We start from the raw sequence: 21,435 nt of genomic DNA, 5'->3' as shown, positions 1-21,435 counted from the left end.
TATTTGTTTCCATCACTCTTCAGAATTTTCAACACTCTTCATAATTACAAATAAATGTGCTTTCCTGATTCTGATATATTCTGAAATGTCTTCACAGTTCATGACAGATATTTTAAACGTTGTTGTGTGCTAGAAAAAAGGCTTTTCAAACCAACATTGTCACATAAATCCTCACACTTTGAATTCAGAGAAAGAAAAGTAAACACCAACCTCCCTCAGAGAACAGAGCATGACATTTCATCCCTGTCTTTGAATGCACAGCAAATGTGTTAAGACCAGAACAAGATTTAAAGGCCTGTTGATAAAAATGAGCACTCGGAAGGATACAATAAACAGCCAATTCTCCACCGGATGGACGCACTCAAGCTGGACAACCTAAAACAAATAATGCCAGCAAAACGAAAGCAAGCTAATGTGAGGTACAAACCACAAAGCCAGTGATTAGTAATGGACGGAATATAGTCCCAAGTAAGTATTGCGAATGTCCCGAAGATGACTTTAGCAAACCAGACAGCTGTGCTGTCTGGTAGGTTTTGACCTTAAAATGAATGCATTTACATTGAATGTTTGCTACTGGCAAGGGTGCAGATTTGCTCATTTTGGGAATTTGCAAAGGTTTCCTAGGTTCCACCTGGCACTTTGGGCAGTCACAGGTTTCCAGGCATACTAACAAAAATATAGGCCCTTTAGGTGTGGCTTTGTATTAACTTAAAAACATTTTAAACCAATATCTAGGACACAATAATGATGTTAGATTATAGCAATATTCTTGTATCAAACCGGGAAAATATGTTTCACTGTGGAAAAACTCTTCCATCACAACCCACCAATTTTAGAAGTGTTTCATCACCCTTTCTACCCTGGAAAGGGATTTACTCTTGTCTTTCACAAAAGTACTTCTATATCATTTTTCAGGGTAGCAGTGGGTCAGGGAGAAGATTACAACTGCGAATACCGACAAATGTCTATGATCGTCGGTGTGCACAAACTTTTGATTCATTCCATTCTAGGAGTGCCTACTCTCCATTCCGGAAAGTACATTTGCTCATGCAAATATGTTTAGGTGAGCAAATCTTTTCACAAGTGCAAAACCTTTTTTTTCTGAAATCCAAAATTAGATTTACACTTTGAATACAAAATATTTTAAAGTGATTCCATATAGAGGAAGTATAGATTTACAATTCCTAACTCCACATCAATGCACATTGAAGATATAAATAAATATATTTTTTTTTCATGGAAAAACACAAAGTTTACAGAGACTTTATAGTTAGGCTGATGTGTCACTCGTACAAAACCAGAGAAAGTGAGCCGTTATAGTTAGCTGAGCTAACTATTACTTACGCCTCCGCAATGCACTACTGATGACGTCACATATAACATCACTTATGACATGGTCAGTGACACCACTCTGCAAACGTGCCTTATGGTGCACTGCTGCTTAGGGGATGAAGTCCACTTTAGTCCTAAGACCCTCAGGACACAAAGGGACCTCATCAATCCACCAGCAGTGCGCTGAAAGGCGTGTTTGCAGAGTTGTGGAAAAAGGGGTGTGACCTCTGACCACCTCTCAACAATACCACTATGTGGGGCTTATTGGAGTTAACAGGTAGGCTAGTTGACCCCTAAGGACCCTCAGGCTCAAAGGGGACTTCATCCCCCAACCAAGTGCGTGTCTAGAGGTGCGTTTGGAGAGTAGTGGAGAAAGGAGGCAGGGCCGAAGGCGAGTTGCCGGCTTCCAGTTTTAAAAATATCTTAGGAAGAGAGGCTGTGTGGCCCCCTTCACTTGATCCTTTTGGGCCCCGGGGATCCCATTTCTTGGGGCATGACCCTAATATAAAAAAGTAGGAGGGTGATGGGGCCCCCCTCCTCAGGTCAATTTCGGCCCCGGGGATCCCATCCCCCGGGGCATGGCCATTTTTTAAATCATTTTCAAGGGAGGCAGGCCGAGTGGCCCCCCTTCCAGGCCATTTTTGGCCCTGGGGACCCCATCCCCAGTACCCGGCCATTTATTTAAAAAAAATTAAAAAGGGAGGGGGACCCCATTCCCCGGGGCATGGCCAGCTGATTGGAGACTGACATGGGAGCCTTTAGGCCCCCTCTGTCCCATGGCCCTGGCTGGCCGGCTCCCGCCTCCTGTGGGAGCCGGCATGGCTTTTTACTCCAGGGAGCTGCTGACATGCAGTTCACTGAGGGTAAAAATCAAAGTATACTCACTTGTGCAAAGTGGGCACACTGTGTGCTCACGCATCTTATAGCAAACTGTCATGTCCTGAGGGTAGGCACCCCAAGACATTGCTGGAGCCGGTCCTGGGGGGTGGTGATCCCCAGTGCCCTTTACGGCTCCAGGAGGGGGCCTGCACTGCCCCCCTCTCATTTGGTAAGAAGCCCCGGGGAGGTGGTGGTCCCCGTGGCTGTGTGGGGGGCTTGCGCCCCACCACAGATTATTCTAAACATAGCCCTAGGGAGGTGGTGGTCCCTGGGGCTGCGTGGGGGGCAGGAGCCCCCCACTTCTACTTATCTAGATAGCCCCAGGGAGGTGGTGTTCCCCAGGGTTGTGGGGGGGGGCATGTGGCCCCCACATTTAACAAACAAAGCCCCCCATTCTGACTTATCTAGATAGCTCCGGGGGGTGGCGATCCCTGGGGCTGCATAAGGGGCAGAAACCCCCCCAAGCATTCTTTTTTGTAATTATAGCCCGGGACGGTGGATGTTCCCGCACAAAGCTATAACTTACCTGGGGTCCCATGAAGGCCATGCTGGCACTGGTTTCATTTTAGAAGAACTTCAGTTTCAAAGTTCGCTTGTCGCAGAAAAAGTCACAATCTCTGCTCGGAATCATAATATTTAACAATCTCACACAGCATGCCTTCATTTATCTGCAATGGGAATGTATTCTAAAACATTTCTGCCTTTTTCACCAGTCGCTATTTGTAAAATTCTTACAGAGTTAATGCTCCAGAGTGGATGACAAAGGAACCGGTAAAGGGCATTTTGTTCTGAATCTGGGGTGACTGAGGGGTGCAAACCTCCCAGGGCAAAAACTTGCAGGCAGTGTGTGCCCATCCTCCTGTCAGGCACTGCTAATGCATCAATTGTTAACATGAAAGGGGGCAAGTGGGGGGAAAGAAATGGGGAAATAGGGGGAAACTTTCCTCTGTAAATGGCCGATGGATTCATGAGATGCTGGGATTTCCGCAACCAACAAGCATATGCACTTGCAAATGAACGCAACACACAGGGGTTCGGGTTAAGCAGTCCCCACGAGGGATTCTGGCCTCCTACTCGGTGAGAGGGCCAATCAACCTCAGGAACTTTCAGGGAGCCACCTCCTGTGTTGCTGAAATCTTTGGAGTCCGCAGGAGCTCTGGAGCAACAGACCGGTCAGTTGCTCTTTAGGTGCCTGCAAAGCAGGGGAGTGACTCCTTCACTCCAAGGCAGATTCTTCTGTTGTCTTAAGTGCCCCACAGATCCTGCCCGGAGCCTGTATGGAGCAAAGGCACAAGCTAAGCTTCGGACGGAAAGTCTAGCCCAGTCGAGGTCCAGCGAACTCCAAGGTGTCCAGACAGTCGAAGGTCAGTGGTTTCTTCTTGTACAATCTTGTCCATGTACAATCTAAAGTCTTACAGCCAGGTAAGCCCTTTTGTACCCATGGGAAAGGTTTGGACAGATTCAGGGGACCCTCCTAGGAGAGGGGCAGGACAGAGGGGTGGCTACACACATGTCCTTTGTCCAGTTTCGCACCAGAGCAGGAGCCAGTGGCTCCCAGAACTGGTATGAGCTGGACTATGCACAGGGACACCAAATGTGCCCCCAATGCAGACTTTCAGGCACTCTCAGAGTGCATCCAACCAGCCCCAATACACTAAACCCTGTCTGGGAGGTGGTCACACCTCCCTGTACCAGGATGCCTATTGTGCTGCCTTCCTCTGCTCGAGCTTGGCTCAGCAGCAGAAGGGCAGGAAGGTGTCTCTGGCTGGCAGAATCCATTTTGTACTGTCTGGGTCGAGAAGGCTGGCACCGGGTAGACCGGTGACCCCACAAAGCTCTCTTCTGAAGGGGGGAATCGTACCTCCCACACCAGTTACTACTCACCAGTTACTGGTGTGGAGGTATGATTCCAAGGTGTTTGATACCAAACACAATATGTTTCTATGCAGCCGTTTTCGAGATAGCATTTACCGCGGGGTTATAATGCACCTCTACATGTATATGTCCTGCTGAGTCACGGACAACTCAGGAGAATGGTCTCCGAAGGCTGCAGAGACGCTCTGCTCATGCAGGGGCACCCTCTCACATAAAAGCCAGCACCCTGCCTTCAGGATTGATAAGGCCTGCTATAATGGTAACTTATAAGTTTTAAGTGTGGTGACCATCAGATATAGTGAACCTATATCTAAAGTAAGTGGTGCAAGCACCATCTTACACAGGCTGCAGTAGCAGACCTAGAGCTCCATTTTGCTTGGCCTCTCGTAGGTGGCATAATCCATGCTTCAGCCCATGGGAGGCCTCTGGGGTACCTATGCCCTGGGTACATCATGTACCATATACTAAGGACTTATAAGGGTACCCCAGTATCCAATCTGGAGTGTACCAAAGTACATGTATGTCAATTTAAGGGAGAAAGTAGATAGACTGGGGTCCTGATTAGCAGGATCCCAGTCAGACTAGTCAAAAACAGTGAGTCCGCAGGAGCTCTGGAGCAACAGACCGGTCAGTTGCTCTTTAGGTGCCTGCGAAGCAGGGGAGTGACTCCTTCACTCCAAGGCAGATTCTTCTGTTGTCTTAAGTGCCCCACAGGTCCTGCCCGGAGCCTGTATGGAGCAAAGGCACAAGCTAAGCTTCGGACGGAAAGTCGAGCCCAGTCGAGGTCCAGCGAACTCCAAGGTGTCCAGACAGTCGAAGGTCAGTGGTTTCTTCTTGTAGAATCTTGTCCATGTACAATTTAAAGTCTTACAGCCAGGTAAGCCCTTTTGTACCCACGGGAAAGGTTTGGACAGATTCAGGGGACCCTCCTAGGAGAGGGGCAGGACAAAGGGGTGGCTACACACATGTCCTTTGTCCAGTTTCGCACCAGAGCAGGAGCCAGTGGCTCCCAGAACTGGTATGAGCTGAACTATGCACAGGGACACCACATGTGCCCCCAATGCAGATTTTCAGGCACTCTCAGAGTGCATCCAACCAGCCCCAATACACTAAACCCTGTCTGGGAGGTGGTCACACCTCCCTGTACCAGGATGCCTATTGTGCTGCCTTCCTCTGCTCGAGCTTGGCTCAGCAGCAGAAGGGCAGGAATGTGTCTCTGGCTGGCAGAATCCATTTTGTACTGTCTGGGTCGAGGTGGCTGGCACCGGGTAGACCGGTGACCCCACAAAGCTCTCTTCTGAAGGGTGGAATCGTACCTCCCACACCAGTTACTACTCACTAGTTACTAGTGTGGAGGTATGATTCCAAGGTGTTTGATACCAAACACAATATGTTTCTATGCAGCCGTTTTCGAGATAGCATTTACCGTGGGGTTATAATGCAGCTCTACCTATATGTCCTGCTGAGTCACGGACAATTCAGGAGAATGGTCTCCCAAGGCTGCAGAGAAGCTCTGCTCATGCAGGGGCACCCTCTCACAACAAAGCCAGCACCCTGCCTTCAGGATTGATAAGGCCTGCTATAGGGGTAACTTATAAGTTTTAAGTGTGGTGACCATCAGATATAGTGAACCTATATCAAAAGTAAGTGGTGCAAGCACCATCTTACACAGGCTGCAGTAGCAGACCTAGAGCTCCATTTTGCTTGGCCTCTCGTAGGTGGCATAATCCATGCTTCAGCCCATGGGAGGCCTCTGGGGTATCTATGCCCTGGGTACATCATGTACCATATACTAAGGACTTATAAGGGTACCCCGGTATCCAATCTGGAGTGTACCAAAGTACATGTATGTCAATTTAAGGGAGAAAGTAGATAGATTGGGGTCCTGATTAGCAGTATCCCAGTCAGACTAGTCAAAAACAGTGAGACATCAAGCAAAAAGTTGGGGTAACCATAAAAAGCAGATACTACTTTCCTACTCATGCCTACTGCATTACTTATTTCCCACCTGTCTTGGTGACAAATGGGTCTTAGGGCAGGGGGTAGCATCTTCCAGGTCTGGGGGAAGCCGGGGTCACATATCAAAGGTGGTAGGCGCATTAAAGCCCCTGGCCTTGATATGCTGAATCACTAATAATCCTGCTGGAGGAGGTGTAAATACCTTCCTCAGGAGCAGGCATTATTTCTGGCATCAGAGAGCATGGGCTCTCACCTGCAGGGGATCAGAAACTAGTCTGTGGTGGCATGCTGGTCGAAACCATTCAGCCAGCTCACTAGATAGTGGCAGGTATTTCATGGGGCACCAATAAAGTGACCTTTGGGTGCATGTCATAATAAATCTATTTATTTTATTTATAAAGTTTTATATAGCGCGAACAAGATCCCGAGGGATATCAGAGCGCTTTACAACAGGATGGAAGGATGGATATAAATGCAATATCGACATCCGATAAGACTACCAAACAGGAATAGTCACAAAATTACAACACAAATAAATCAAGGAGAGTAATACAATAAACTGGGATATAGCAGTCTACGCAGGGTGGGCACACTATGCAGTAAGGAAAAGCCTAATTAAATAGTGGTACAATGATTGTAGGATCGGTGACTTAAAGAAGGTGGACCTAGCTAAATTAATGTAAGAATTTGTTCATTAGGAATCTTTTAGCCTCCAGTTTGAAAGCAGTCGTTGAGGAGATTCTGAAAACTTCCTGTGGAAGAGAGTTCCATATCTTTGGGGCAGCGCCGGAGAAGGCTCGGTAATAGGTTCTCTTTTTGCTAAGGATGAGTGGTTTCAAGAGCAAAGTGTTAGCGCTTCTTGAGGCTCTGCTACCACAGGACAGTTCAAGCTTTTGCGCTAGGTACCTTGGAGTTTTGAGATGCATGGATTTGTGCATCAGAACTGCAATCTTTAACTGAATTCGACCTTTGTAGGGCAACCATTTAGGAAATTTTAGGACTGGGGATATGTGCTCATTTCGTTTGGTACCTGTGACCAGCCTAGCCACAGCATTCAATGATGCTCTTAGTGGAGCCAGGATGTATTTGGGAAGGCCACAGAGCGTAGCGCTGCTGTAGTTTAACCTTGGCAAGACAAGCACTTGGACCACCTGCTTGAAATGCTTTTGTGGAAGGAATGGTTTGATATTTCTAAGTGTCTTCATCAAGTGATTAGCTCCCTTACATACATTGCTGATATGGTTTTTCATATTAAGGTGTTTATCCATGGTGATTCTGAGTGATTTGGCTGAGTCTATGATGAGAGGGGTGCAGTTGAAAGCAGTGAGGTGATTCATCCAAAGGTCTAGCTTGGGGATGTGGTTCAGGGGGAGAGATAGGAAGGAATTCCGTTTTGGAGGTGTTGAGCAAGAGATGGTTCTCAGTTAACCAATTTTGAGTAGACATAAGGGTAGTGTTGAGTGAGATGATGTTATCTGGGGATGAGATTTTCAAATAAAGTTGCGTGTCGCCACATACATATGGAAGAGAATGTTCGTGGAATTTAGTGAATTAGCTAATGGTTCCAAGAAAAGGTTGGAGGATAGGAGATAGGGCGTACCCTTGGGGGACACCCATGAGTAATAGAGAGGGCTGGAAGAGGGAGTGGCTTGCCTTGACCCTTTGTGAGCTGTGGGGGAGGAAGAATGAGAACCATTGTAATTCCCGACCCCGAGAAACCCATCCTGTTATTCAGAATGGATAGGAGGTTGTCATGATTAACCATGTTGAATGCGGATGAAAGGTCAAGGAGATTCAGGAGGCAGGACTCATTTTGGTCAAGCATTTTTAAAATGTCATCCATGACATGCGTAGAGCTGATTCAGTACTTTGCCCCTTCCGGAAGCCAGATTGATGTTGGTCTAAGAGTTGGAAATTCTTAATATGAGCACAAAGTTGGGATTGTATGCATTTTTTAGAAGTTAGGCTAGGGAGGGGATGTTGGGCATAGGGCGGAAATTATTGAGGTCAACTTTATCTGCATTAGTTTTTTTCACTGTAGGTGACACCTGAGCTGCTTTTAGGCAGTCTGGGAACATGCCTTGTGATAGAGAAGCATTCACAATCCTTGTGAAGGTGGGGATGAATACATTCTTGATTTCTTTAAAGATGACCGGGGACAACGGTCACTGAAGTGGTTAGATGGGTTGATATTCTGAAGAATCTTGCTGATGTCCTTTTCATTGAATGGGGTAAAGGTGCCCCATGATGCATTGCACTTTTGTAAGAGGCCAAGGGGTGGTGCAGACCCGGGGGATGGTAGTAGAGCCTTCTTGGAGGCGAGTTCAATGGTGATGAGTCTTGATTTCTCAGTGAAGAAAGCAGCACGTTCATTGCATGGAGGTGGGATGCATCCAGAGTACGAGTGGTTTGGACCTACCACTGATTGCTGTTTGACCAATACAAAAAGTTTCTTCGGGCGGTTAGCAGCTTGATCAAGTTGGTGTCTGAAATAGTCTGCATTAGCACTCTTGATTTGTTTGTTGTAGAAACTCCTAACATCTCTAAGCAGTTGTAATTGTTCCAAAGAGGGTTAGGATCTCCAGGATCACTTGTACCCTCTAGTAATTGAACTAGACAGCACAGGGGGATATATGCTCATGCAGATATGGACTCACATGTAATATAATGCACCCCGCCTTAGGGCTACAAGGCCTGCTGTAGGGGTGACTTACATATATTACATTCAGTGGCTTTGGCATAGTACACAGTGATTGTGCTATGTTGTGCTTTCACTCATGGTTTGCACCGCGACACACAGTGTGCAATGGCAGGCTACATGTAATGTGTATGGTTATATCCTAGAGTCCTAATACATGCTGCAGCACCTAGGGACCCTCTTTATTACCAATGCCCTAGGGACTAGGGTGTACCACTTACTAGGAACTTACAGGGGTGCTAAAGTGTGTGCCAATTGTGTTGTCATTTGACTTTTACTTGTTTAGGGAAAAGAGCACTTGCACTGGGGACCGGTTCGCAGTCACAGTGCACTGTCCAAGTTGAAAACCAGCATCATGTAGTTAAACATGGGGCAAAAGGTGGGGGGGGGGCAACTGCAACAAAATTCCAGTTTTCTATGTATTAAATGAAGATGTCGACATTTTTAGATGGAATTATAAGCTTTTCAAAGTTAGTCTGTTGCTTTAGGTCTTCTTTCAGAATTAGTGCACTCTTTGCTCACCTGTCTTTGTTGGTGTCATTCAGTGATAGTACTACCGGGCCTGACTATTTTCTCTAAGTCTTTAATTGTAAATGGAACTGTTTCATGAGGCTCTCCGCTTCCTGGCCCAAGCAGTCTCAGGGCCTGCTTGTGACATTTTAAATTATCAGTGCATGGGAGATGTCAACACAGTTTAGGTCTGCAGGGGTGGTGGGAGCAGAAGTTGCTGGCATAGGTCTCATATTAAATTGGAGGGGCAAGTTCCCTCTTCGACTAAATTAAAATGGTGAAAGTCTCTTCCATCACAGGTATGTTTACATTACTGAAAATTCCCATCTTCCAGACTTTCTTTGAAACAAGTAAATCCACGGTTCTGATTCCAGTAGCATGCTATGGTCTTCCAAAGCACACACCCCCTCAAGGCATGTATATGCCCCTTATGCTGTCTTTTTTCCCTCTGTAACACCCTGGTGATGCAATTAAGGTGGGGGGGGGGGGATGATCCCATCCCTTGCTCCTCCCTCAGGACCTTAGCAGCAAATATGAGGCAGCTAAGGGCTATGTGATGCCCAGGAAGTGCGAGTTCCCACCAATTGTGCTATTCATGGTCCTTCATTGGTCTCTTATTTGCTGCTGAATGGATATGAGAGGAACAGAGGGATGGGACTTCAGAAAGTGGCCACTGCATTTTATGAAGCCTGTTCACTTTCCTTCTCTGTCACTGCCTCTGCAATCTGCTAGGGGCAACAGAAAAGGCTTGGGTCCTGTCACTGGCTGGCCTGGACCCCTCTAATACATTAAACAAAAGCAAAAGGCCAGACAGGTTTTCTTTTTTGTTTTAACGCACCTAGCTAAGGAATTCTAGGTGGTGCGACTATTTTATATTAGTCTTTTATATTTCATAAAAAGCTTGTTTTCAAGTACATTCTGTATGTCATAGAAAAGAATCAATTGTCAAGCAATAATAAACACATACGGACATGTAAACATAATACACAAAATCAATGTTAGAAATTACAATGCACACCAAATACACAACTATACAATGCCTCCAATCACTTCATTACAAGGGACCAGCCCTCCATATTGCATATAAACAGACAAGCGGACAAAAAATTCATTAGAGACGCCTGCTTGTCTATCTGAGCCAGAGACTAACCTTCTCACTGGGGTCACACTCCTAGGGGAAGAAAGTATGGTGGAATTTTTTAATGCAGCCTGAGCCTGAGCGAGAAAGGAGGGACGCTTCTAGGCATTAAAAAATTCTACCATACTTTCTTCCCCTAGGAGTGTGACCCCAGTGAGAAGTTTAGTCTCTGGCTCAGTTAGACAAGCAGGCGTCTCTAATGAATTTTTTGTCCGCTTGTCTGTTTATATGCAACTAGCAGCCCGTCCCGACGTTGTCAGGGTATGAATTGCTGCCGGCCAGTAGTATATTGTTTTGTAGGATTTCGTTTTGATAGCATTTCTTATCTGTGACAGGTCTGTGAAACGCTCCGATTCATAGTGCACTGCTGATGCACTTAAGAGTGCGCGTTCAGTAGTGTGTGAACTTGAGTTTCCCTACTTTATTTTTCCTTGCAATATTATATAGCGCGAACTTGACAACATGGCATGAGCACAATTTACATTACAGAAGAACACATTCATTTGTGGTAGGCACGGGGAGACAAAGCGGTTTGCCTGGAATCACAGGATGTTGAGCTGATGCCGAGATTCGAACATAGCTCCCCAGCTCTAAAGTTCGCAATTCTAGAACTTGTGGCGGGTTGTGTGTCTAAAAGTGTATGTCGGTGCTGGCCATCAATGAGAGAGACCTGTGCATTTTTCAAATGGGTGATAAAAAATATGAGTATGTTGCTGGAGATGTGGGCCGCTGTGCCACCAATGTACTTACCGGGGGAGGGTAAACACCCATTATTCCACAACTTTCTTTCCGCATACCATCACTCTGCATACTTTCATTACGAAAGTACCATGACTCTGCAATGTCATTATAACGCATGGCATTACATTTTATATGCTTTTACCACGCATACATTTACAACGAAATTAGCTGTAAATGCATGAATGGTAAAAGCATGTTTTTTTTAAATGTTTGGGTAAGGTAAGTATGGGTATAGGGGTATATGTTTTGGGGTACTGAGGTATATGTTTTGGGGTGTTTGGGTATTTTAAGGGTTCAGATATAGTTTTGGGTTATGGGGTACAGGGGTAGTTTTAGGGTTTAGGGATAGGTATGGATTTTGGGGTACAGGGGTATTTTTAGGGTTCAGGGCTAGGTTTGGGTTTTGGGGTATAGGAGTATTTTTAGGGTTCAGGGGTAGGCTTGGGTTTTGAGGTACAGGGGTATTTTAAGGGTTCAGGGCTAGGTTTGGGTTTTGGTGTACAGGGGTATTTTTAGGGTTCAGGGCTAGGTTTGGGTTTTGGGGTAGAGGGGTATTTTAGGGTTCAGGGGTATGTTTGGGTTTTGGGGTACAGGGTTATTTTTAGGGTTCAGGGCTAGGTTTGGGTTTTGGAGTACAGGGGTATTTTTAGGGTTCAGGGGTAGGTTTGGGGTTTGGGGTACAGGAGTATTTTAAGGGTTCAGGGCTAGGTTTGGGTTTTGGGGTACAGGGGTAGGTTTGGGTTTTGGAGTACAGTGGTATTTTTAGGGTTCAGGGCTAGGTTTGAGTTTTGGGGTACAGGGGTATTTTTAGGGTTCAGGGGTAGGTTTGGGTTTTGAGGTACAGGGGTATTTATAGGGTTGAGGGCTAGGTTTGGATTTTGGGGTATAGGGGTATTTTTAGGGTTTAGGGATAGGTTTGGGTTTTGGGGTACAGGGTATATTTATAGGGTTAAGATGGGTTAGTGTTTAAGGGTGTTGGGGTAGTTTAAGAAGTAAGGGTGGGTTATGATTATGGGGTGCATGGGTATTTAAAAGGAGCAGGGTGAGATTAGCACACGATATGAGACATGGCATAAAGGGCGGAACGTACCACACGCCCCCAGCACACGCCCACAGCACAACGCAGACACGCCCACAAGGGACTACTTTGCTGGCACGGTTCTTTTACCTTTTAAATGTATATGGTGGGCGTCTGAATAGCCTATGTCCTTCTGCTGCAACTAACCTTTCCAACACTGTATTGGGTGTTGTGATTGGTGATGTTGTTCCTGAGATTACTCGCCTCAAAGGTTTGGGCTCTCTCTTTATTATATTAGTATGGATACGAAGGACTGGTGCCTTGTAATGAAGTAATTGGAGGCATTGTATAGTTGTGTATTTGGTGTGCATTGTAATTTCTAACATTGATTTTGTGTATTATGTTTAAATGTCCGTATGTGTTTATTATTGCTTGACAATTGATTCTTTTCTATGACATACAGAATGTACTTGAAAACAAGCTTTATATGAAATATAAAAGACTAAAATAAAATAGTCGCACCACCTAGAATTCCTTAGCTAGGTGTGTTAAAACAAAAAAATAAAACCTGTCTGGCCTTTTGCTTCTGCAATCTGTTAGCCATGGGCAGAGTAGTGGTCAAGCCAACAAACTAACAGGGAGAAGTGAGCCAAGGCTGAGCTGATGGTCTAGCTTAGCTCTAAGATCCTGTGAACCAGCAGAAACCTGAAAATGGTTGGCATGTACATTTTTCAAAAAATATCATGCAAAAATATGAAGAAATCATTATAAAAGTGTATTTTCTTTAACACGCAGAAGTGTTTAAGTGTTTCACTTTAGTACATCTGATTATATCACTGCATTGAGAAATACTTTTTAAACGTGAATTTAGATAGAATCCTGCATCCCGTCCTGGTGACAATGCCATTAGTGAGCAAAGAGGCAAGTCATTTGTAATCTGTACCCTATATATGGCCATGATTCTTATTACCTTGAAAACAAGGAGAGGGATTCCTACAGTCCTAAGGGACAGAGCACCAAAATCAACAATGTAGTTATAAAGATTCCCTTTGAACTAATATTCTTCGTTTTACTCAAAACTCCCACTGTCATAGCACTCGATCAGCACTTTCACACTTGGAACCGCTGCATTCAGAATATGGCAAGTCCTTATATTAAAAAAGATTTATTCATATCAATCATGAAAATCACAATATTAAATCATCACATATAAATACATAATAAAAACATTTCAACAGGTCACAAAATGCCCTTCAGAGATTAAAAAACATATTCAAAATACATGATTCCTACAGTTAATATTGCATAATTAAAAAAACAACAAACAAACACCACATGGAAGGAGCATATATGGAGCAGTCAGAATATGCCTTTACAGAGTTAATTTGAAGAAAATGTAAACAAGGCAAAGAACAATTAACTCGGGTCTCTATGCTTCTTGTCCCAATTCAAATTTAACAAAATTTTCTGTGTCGACGAGTTTCGGTGGGAATAAATGGATAAGACCACCTTCTTCAGGACTAACAAAGATATTCCTTCCTTATTCAGTATCAATCAGTGTATCTTCGTTCAACTCATGGTTTTATAAATTGCAGAATGCATCTGATTGTCCAGAACTGAATATCTGTTTAAAGGCACATGCCTCAATTATATAATAATAGCCTTCGATCATGCTACTCCGTCCTCAATTAAATAGTGGATCTTTAATGTCCAGATTGGCCGGAAGAGTTCTCAGTCTTTCTATTAATTATAACGCTGTCTTCAGCTTAAATAAGCAGGAAAATAAATCCTTAATAGTTTTCAGGGATAAGTTTCTTTTAAAATATCAGTCCGTTTCCTGGAATATATCAAATAGGCTCTATAGCTCCAATTGCCTGGAATACGGAAGCCTTTCACAGCGTCTCTGTTTCCGGCGGAAAAAAATTTGATACTGAATAAGGAAGGAATATCTTTGTTAGTCCTGAAGAAGGTGGGCTTATTTACATTTTCTTCAAATTAACTCTGTAAAGGCATATTCTGACTGCCCCATATATGCTCCTTCCATGTGGTGTTTGTTTGTTGTTTTGTTAATTATGTGATATTAACTGTAGGAATCATGTATTTTGAATATGTTTTTTAATCTCTGTAGGGCATTTTGTTACCCTTTGACATGTTTTTATTATGTATTTGTATGTGATGATTTAATATTGTGATTTTCATTATTGATATGCAAATAAATCTTTTTAAATATAAGGACTGCCGTATTCTGAATGGAGCTGTTCCAAGTGTGACAGTGCTGATCGAGTGCTATGACAGTGGGAGTTTTGAGTAAAACAAAGAATATTAGTTCAAAGGGAATCTTTATACCTACATTCTAGATTCTTATTATACATGGAACAAAATGATATTTCATTAAATCAAACACAAGAGGTCATTTGTACATCGCACATCCTCATCTCACACATGTGAAGGTGCACGCATGTGTAATGATGAAGAAAAAGGATGCTCTGTGAAGCTCAGTGAAATACAATATTTGCCTGGGTTCACACAATGTAATCAAGCAGGGAAGCCATGATTGGTTCTAGGTTTTCTGGTTTCACATTATGCAATCCAACCACTAGATGGCTATCTTTTACTGTCCCTTTTAACATAAACGATTTAAGGCTATGTTTTTAATTATTAGAGCAGGAGGTTAAGTGTGTTGGCAGACGGAAGCCACGAGAAAGCTCGGCTCGTTTTGGGCTCAAGGATCCAAGAGAACGTCGAGCTGTGCCAGAGCCAGGCTACCGGCTCTATCCTGGCTCGACCCTTCAGTGGCTCGCCCACCTCTTGCCATAGGCCTCAAGGGCAGTGTCAGAGGCAGAAAGGTCAAACCAGGGGTTACAACTGCCAACCTGGAATTGCCCAAAATGGAGTCCATGCAAGACCAGGCCGGAAGAACTAACAGGAGGGCCTGAAAAGGCAGTGGTGGGGAAAATGAATGACGCTACCCTAAGTGAGTTATAGGTAGTGTGTGTGCACAGGGGGGATTTTGGGGAGGTCTGATGAATCTGGGCGAGTTGCATCAACATAGATTTCTGAGTGTTTCCTTGGGAGTGTTTTCAGTAATCTGTGAGTGCGAAAGCATTGTGGAGAAGTGTTCCTCAATGATTAGAGCAGCAGACCCTGATGCAGAGGTCTAGCCCGGGACAAGGGTTCAATTCCCTGCCTCAGCGGGTCTTGGGCTCAAAAATTCCACGGACCTGATAATTCTCGCCTCGGTGCCTATTCCAATCATGGAGTCCCACTCTGCAACTCTAGGCAATAGCTTGCTTAATCTCCACAACGGCCCCCACGACGCTAAGGATTCCTGGCCTTCACCCTGGGGGTGCCCAGGAGTGGATGTCTCACAGGTAAAGCCAGGACAGGTTCCACAGTGGTTTTCGTACAAGCGCCTTGAGACCCTTGCGGGTGAGTAGTGCGCTATACAAGTATCAATTTACATTTACAGCTTACAGCTCGTTTGTTATGCGGCTGGCTTGTTTGGCTGTTTTAATGTCTGGTACTTGTGAATGTTATTTAAAGTTCTGTTGAATGTCAGTTATTTTATCGGTAAAGAAGCATGGGAATTTGTGTCGAATTTGTTGGAAGTCAGTCTTGGCGAGGCCTTTCGAGTCGGGTTTAACAAAGGGGCTATAACTAGCTGGGTGATATTTTCTTAGGCGACATTTGAAGTGAGATGATCTTTCTTAGCCCTGAAGCTGGGTTTTCATCATTTTGCAGAGATCTTCTTGTAATGTTTGCGTTTGTTGATTTATTCCACATAGATTCAGAGATTGGGTGTTTTCTTTAGAGAGTGTCTTCAAAGCATCTATTGATTTCTGCCCCTCTGTGCATTTGATATAGCCAGGGACACTATAATTATGCATTTGTGCGGCAGCAGCGATTTTCACATATTTGTATATTTGCTGGTTTTGCCACATAATCCAACATCTGCCACATAATCTGCGGATTTTATAAAGAACATACATTGTTTCTAGCTCAAACATTTCAAAAGTTAGCAAAAATGCAATGACGTGTTGCAGCGCAGAGGAAGGACCTTTGCAAAGGTTGACTGGTCACCTTTCTGTACCTTTTTGCTATGTTTGGGGGTTAAACTTGTAACAATGAGGTACAACTGATGCTCAGAATCAGTTAAGTTTAAAAATGACTAAATAATGAAGTAATACTATCATAAAAGGTCTCGGATAATGCTGTATAATTGATAATTGGCATTTTCTTGTTGCATAATTTACTCAACCCTGCTGCATAATTTGACCCAACACTGCAGCATAATAGCAGTTGTCATTGTACAAAGACTGACTGGCTGCTCACTGTTTTCCGTTATAAAGGATGACAGTGAGGCTGGTATAACAATGGTCAGTCTAAGGTCGCAGACGTGTCCATGAAGTCCAGGGTGTTCATGAGTAAGTTCAGTTGCAAGATCAGGTCAAGTGTCTCTTCTGCTGATTGGTTATTCGATGCTTTACAGTATTGACTCTGGTTTGGTGTTTGCAGGTCTCCATACACCCAGCCCCATGTGGTGGTACGTGGCGGTGTTCCTCATCATCTGGGGCATAGGATGGTTCATCAGGGACAAGCGGACCATCCGCATTGTCACCAACAAGCACGTGTTCATCACCGGCTGCGACACAGGCTTTGGGAACCTGCTGGCACGGCGACTTGACCGCAAGGGATTCCGGGTGCTGGCCGGCTGTTTGACCCAGAAGGGAGCTGATGAGCTGCAGACGGGCTCGTCCCCTAACCTAAAGACCACCCTTCTGGATGTTACCAGCACCGAGAGCATCAAGCGAGCTGTGCAATGGGTGGCAGCGGAAGTGGGAGAGAAAGGTGAGAATGGAGAAGGGTCTTACGGTGACTAACTACTGGGTTTCGCTGCTGCACCACGGTCTGCTGCACGCAAAAAAACTGCAGGCAATAGCATAATGTGACTGTTCTTCTGGAGTTCCCTGTGCATTATTGCCTTTCTTTTCTTCTGTACCACCTGCTTAGCATCTTCAGCTAGCGCCATACTATGTCAAGACAACAACAGCAGCTTAGTGTGAGCTGTACCATACTATGACTGGACAAGTGGTGCATAGTATGGAACATGCCCCGGGGGGTGCAACGGGCATTGCACTCGTTTTGTGTACTCCCAGGACTTTGACATTACAGAAGGGGATGCAGACGCTTGTGCGGATCCTTCTGTAATACAGCACACATGCAGTGTCAGCGCTATCTCAAGAGGGTGTTTCCTCATTTGCATGGGGGCATGGCCCCATTCAAATGGGGGGGTCTCTTTACCTTGCAGCCGTGTTGTATTATGGATGTGGGCGCAAAGAAGCTGTCAGGAAGTTCACTGAAAGTGCTCCACATAAAGGTGGCGTACTATCAGTGCACCCCTGATGGCAGCCCACTGGAGGGTGCAAGGGAGTCCTATGAACCCCGCAGACATCCTTTTGAATCACTCTCTGCACCCATTTGCAAAGGAATCTTTAATCCCTCGTTAAAATAAAGGCTGGGTGCTGCCTGCACATTGAAACGTGGAGTGGCTTTGAAGCAGCTGCTCCGTATTTCACTTGAATGCACGTCCCCCAGGGCAGCTCGAGTTTGCGGTTGCCTTGAGGGCAGTGTATTCAACATAATAGAGTGAACTTTCCCTGTTTGTGCATGGCACACCTGTTTAAAAGTGCACTGTGGCGCAAACAGGAAAAGTGCGTCCTATCGCACTAGGGTCCCAGATGTCCCTGCAGCACTTCTGTCTGCTTCCCATAAGTGAACTGTAGGCAGCACCATAATGTGATTGCTCTCTGGAATCATCACTGCACTGTCATCTAGCTGTCCTCAGGGACATGAGCCAGCGCTATACTGTGACTGAACACCTGGGGGCATATGTACAAGCCCCTATCGCCACCACAACATCACTTTTTCTGATGTTGTGGTGGCGATGGGGGCAGCACCTTATTTATATGGCAGCTTTAAGCCACTTAACGTGGCTTAACGTGCCTTGTAAATAAGGCCCCCTTTCACGCTATGGTTAGCATGAAAGGGGTGGCCAGTGGGTGTTGCGAAGGGCGTTCCACCACAACACACATTGTTTTTGATGCTGCCTCCTATGTACAAAGGTGGCGTACATAGGAGGCAGCTCCAAAATTAAGACCAGGAAAAACCTGGTCTTAAGTTGGCAAAATGAGGAGAAATGCATTATTCCTCCTCGTTTTTTCTTTTTCTATGTGTGCTGCCTTGTGCAGCACACATGGAAAAAGCAAAATTCCATGGATTGTTTATGTACAGGAAGGTGTCCCTTCCTGTATATAAACAATACTTTAAAAAAATGCTCACTCCAGGACCTTATTCCATGCCATGTTATGACTGGATTCCAGGTGTCACTGCTGCACTTCTAGAGCAAAATGTTGGTTAACTTAGGCAAAATTAAGAGTAGGTATGCAAAATGTGAATCCATCATTTAGTGTCATATTTTAAAACAAAATGCGACCTTGCATCAATTTTTGAAATGTGGACGCATTTTGCGCTAAAAACATGGTGCTAAAAACACAACTGCCACAAACAACAGCCATTTGGACTATATTTTTTACTGTGAATGCTGGTGTAATTACGTAACTGGAATAATCGTCCAATTTGTGGAATTTTGCGTTGCAGTTGCAGGAATAACCTGAAAATCCCCAAATGACACTAATTACGCCACCATAATTAAAATGTCGCCCTTGCCTAATCTCTACTGAAGCGGTGTCTGTCAGCTGCCTCCAGGTTCTCAACACTGATTTGGTCACTGCTACATTAGTTTCTTCTCTCTACCGACCTCAGTCAAGATCATATTCCAAGGCTACTCGGGCACTATTGCATATGTGATTGACTCTATTCTCCCTTCAGCCAATGCAGTGCTTGGCTGGCCACTAGGTCTCAGTGCTGGTCTAGAGCCTGTTGCAGCATCTTAGATAATGTGTTTGTCACCATGTGATGTCATTCCTGTTTTGTGTCTGTCTGCTTTTTTCTTGACTTCAGGCAATGCCATTCACTAGCTTGCCACTGGATGGCACTGTTGCACCAGTACATGCCTGGTCTCTTCTGAACATCAGTTAATTTGATGCCTTGACTGGCAAATCTATTGCTGCTACACCAGTGACTGCGCCCTCCAAGGCCTTTAGTGAATGCCATGCTCTGGCATTTTGATGATTGTATGTCACTGCTTTGGTGGTGTCTACCTCCTTCCTGTGAGATCCCATCTAATGCCCCCACTGTGATTGGTAACTGAAGACTGGACATGTTCGCACTCAGGAACTTAACCAATTTCTGTCCGGAGTCTTCTACACACAGTGCCCCAAGCGAATGAATGACTGGCCACTACATGTCACTGTTGATAGTGTTTGCCGGCTCCCTCTAGAAGTCAAATTAGTGCCATACTCTACCTGTACACCAGGGGTCACTATTTAGTCATTGCCCAGACCCTTGAAGCCCACAGCCATGCATGCATGGTCTGGCCACTATGGCCATTGCCGCAAAGGTGTTTGTTTGTTCCCTGGAGAACTTCAACCGGTGTCTTACTGTAAACGTCCACTAGGTGTCACCCTTGCACCGCTGGTTCCCTGTCCCTTTCAAGGCCTCGGGCATTGTGACTGACCCTCCACCCCAGTGCACTAGTAGGCCTCCTCCTCTACCAGTTTCTAAGCCCGCCAGACATTCACAGTTTAACACCCCTTGAACCTCTACTCACAACCTTGCTGCCTCATTCAGGATAGCTTCTTTTTCCTGAATCTCAGTTACCGATTTGTATTTCATTCCGGGTTTCTGACTAAATATGCACCCTAGGTCTCTCCTCACACTTCCCTCCCCTCATACCCTCCACGCCATGACTGGCACCAGTGAGCCCTTCCTTCTCACAGCTCATCTGTGTGCTCCTCATGATACCTGTGACACTAAGTATGTGTTCCCTTTCCTTCATCTCGCCTCTCCCTCAAAGGCGTAGCTTCCATTAGTGCAGCAGGTGCAGTGGCACCAGGGCCCAGAGGTCTGAGGAGGCCAGGGAACCCTGATTGTTGCTGTATTTCACAGTTCGAAGAGCTCTCATTGGGCCTAACCCTCCCTGGCACAAGTGCCCATGACACACTGGCTATGCAACAGCTCTCCCTTTCTTTAGGGTGCACACCAACACAGGGACCTCTGCACTGGATTGTTCCATGTAAATGATACTCAAACCACTCACATTAATGTATAGACACTACCATAATCAATGTCGACGATAGCTTCCATTCCAAAATATGAAGACTACTAAACACTTCATGCAACCTACAGGGCGAACAGATATCAGCTTTCCACCTTTCCTGTAGAGCGCCACACAACCTGTGGGATAATGTCTGTCCTATAGATAACATTCCCTCATTACATAAAAAGGGTGTCTGCCCCAAAAACGCAGACCACGAGGGCTGCTTAAGCAAGAGTTCACCTTGCATTCCCTTCCTGGCAGCCTGGCTCTTTAACTTTTATGTTTCAAGGGTCCTAAGATTTTTAATATTTCTAAAAAAAACACTTATTTCCAGTGGTGGCTCCTCTGTGTCGCCCACTGCTTTTTAGCAGTGACATAAAGGGAAAATAAAATGATAATAACTTGCGTTAGCGGTGGCAGGGGAGGAATGGTAGCACCCTCCTAAGTGCGCAATGACTGCTTGGCCTGCCCTTTCAGTCTTGCGCACTTTGCATTATCTCCATGCAGGGTACATTACAGCCTGCGTGGAGAACATGCCCAGGCTCCTAGTCAGCAACTGAGCGCCGAACACGGCACTCAGACCAATCACAATGCTGCTAAGGCAGCGTTGTGATTGGCTGACGGGGAGCCTGGTTGTGCTTCCTGTTCAGGCCAGCGAGGGAGGATTATGGAGGAGAGACGTGGCAAGGAAGCAGTGAGAAGGTACATTTTTATTTTATTTCGAAATACCCACTTCTCCTCTATCCTCTCCCTCACGCCCCTACCCCGCGCCCCTAACTCCGATCCGTGCTGGCTGCCGCTGCTTATTTCTCATTATATCTTTTGTGAACCAGTATTACTGGTTCTACTTTAAACTTTCTATTACAATAGTGGCCTGCTCCTCATTAGCTCAAAGGCTAAACAATTGGAGAAAAGGTTAGTTTATGCGATAGAGAAATTATTTAACTTCTATCCATAGTTTTACACTCCGTTGTAATGGTCAATCTGGCAATGTTGCCAGCATGTGTGTGTGTATGTCAGTGTCACCACTATGCTACATGTGTATCCTCCCTTCCAAGTGTGAAAAA

The 21,435-nt window shown here is 45.2% G+C and overlaps 1 protein-coding gene across 4 annotated transcripts in view; it reads left to right on the top strand.

Moving 5' to 3' along the window:
- The window catches only part of RDH5 (retinol dehydrogenase 5), a 144,362-nt gene that overhangs the window by 101,499 nt on the left and 21,428 nt on the right, over window positions 1-21,435 (top strand). For all 4 annotated transcript variants that reach the window (XM_086959123.1, XM_086959125.1, XM_086959124.1 and 1 more), the window contains one exon: window positions 16,666-16,998. In XM_086959123.1, coding sequence (XP_086815249.1) covers window positions 16,686-16,998 — 313 coding nt within the window. In that variant the 5' untranslated portion in view covers window positions 16,666-16,685. The remainder of the gene's footprint in view (window positions 1-16,665; window positions 16,999-21,435) is intronic.

Source organism: Lissotriton vulgaris, chromosome 1_1, assembly GCF_964263255.1.
Source record: "Lissotriton vulgaris chromosome 1_1, aLisVul1.2, whole genome shotgun sequence".
Lineage (NCBI taxonomy): Eukaryota > Metazoa > Chordata > Amphibia > Caudata > Salamandridae > Lissotriton > Lissotriton vulgaris.
The sequence above is the reverse complement of the archived record's forward strand: the minus strand, read 5'-3'. Positions and strand labels throughout refer to the sequence as shown.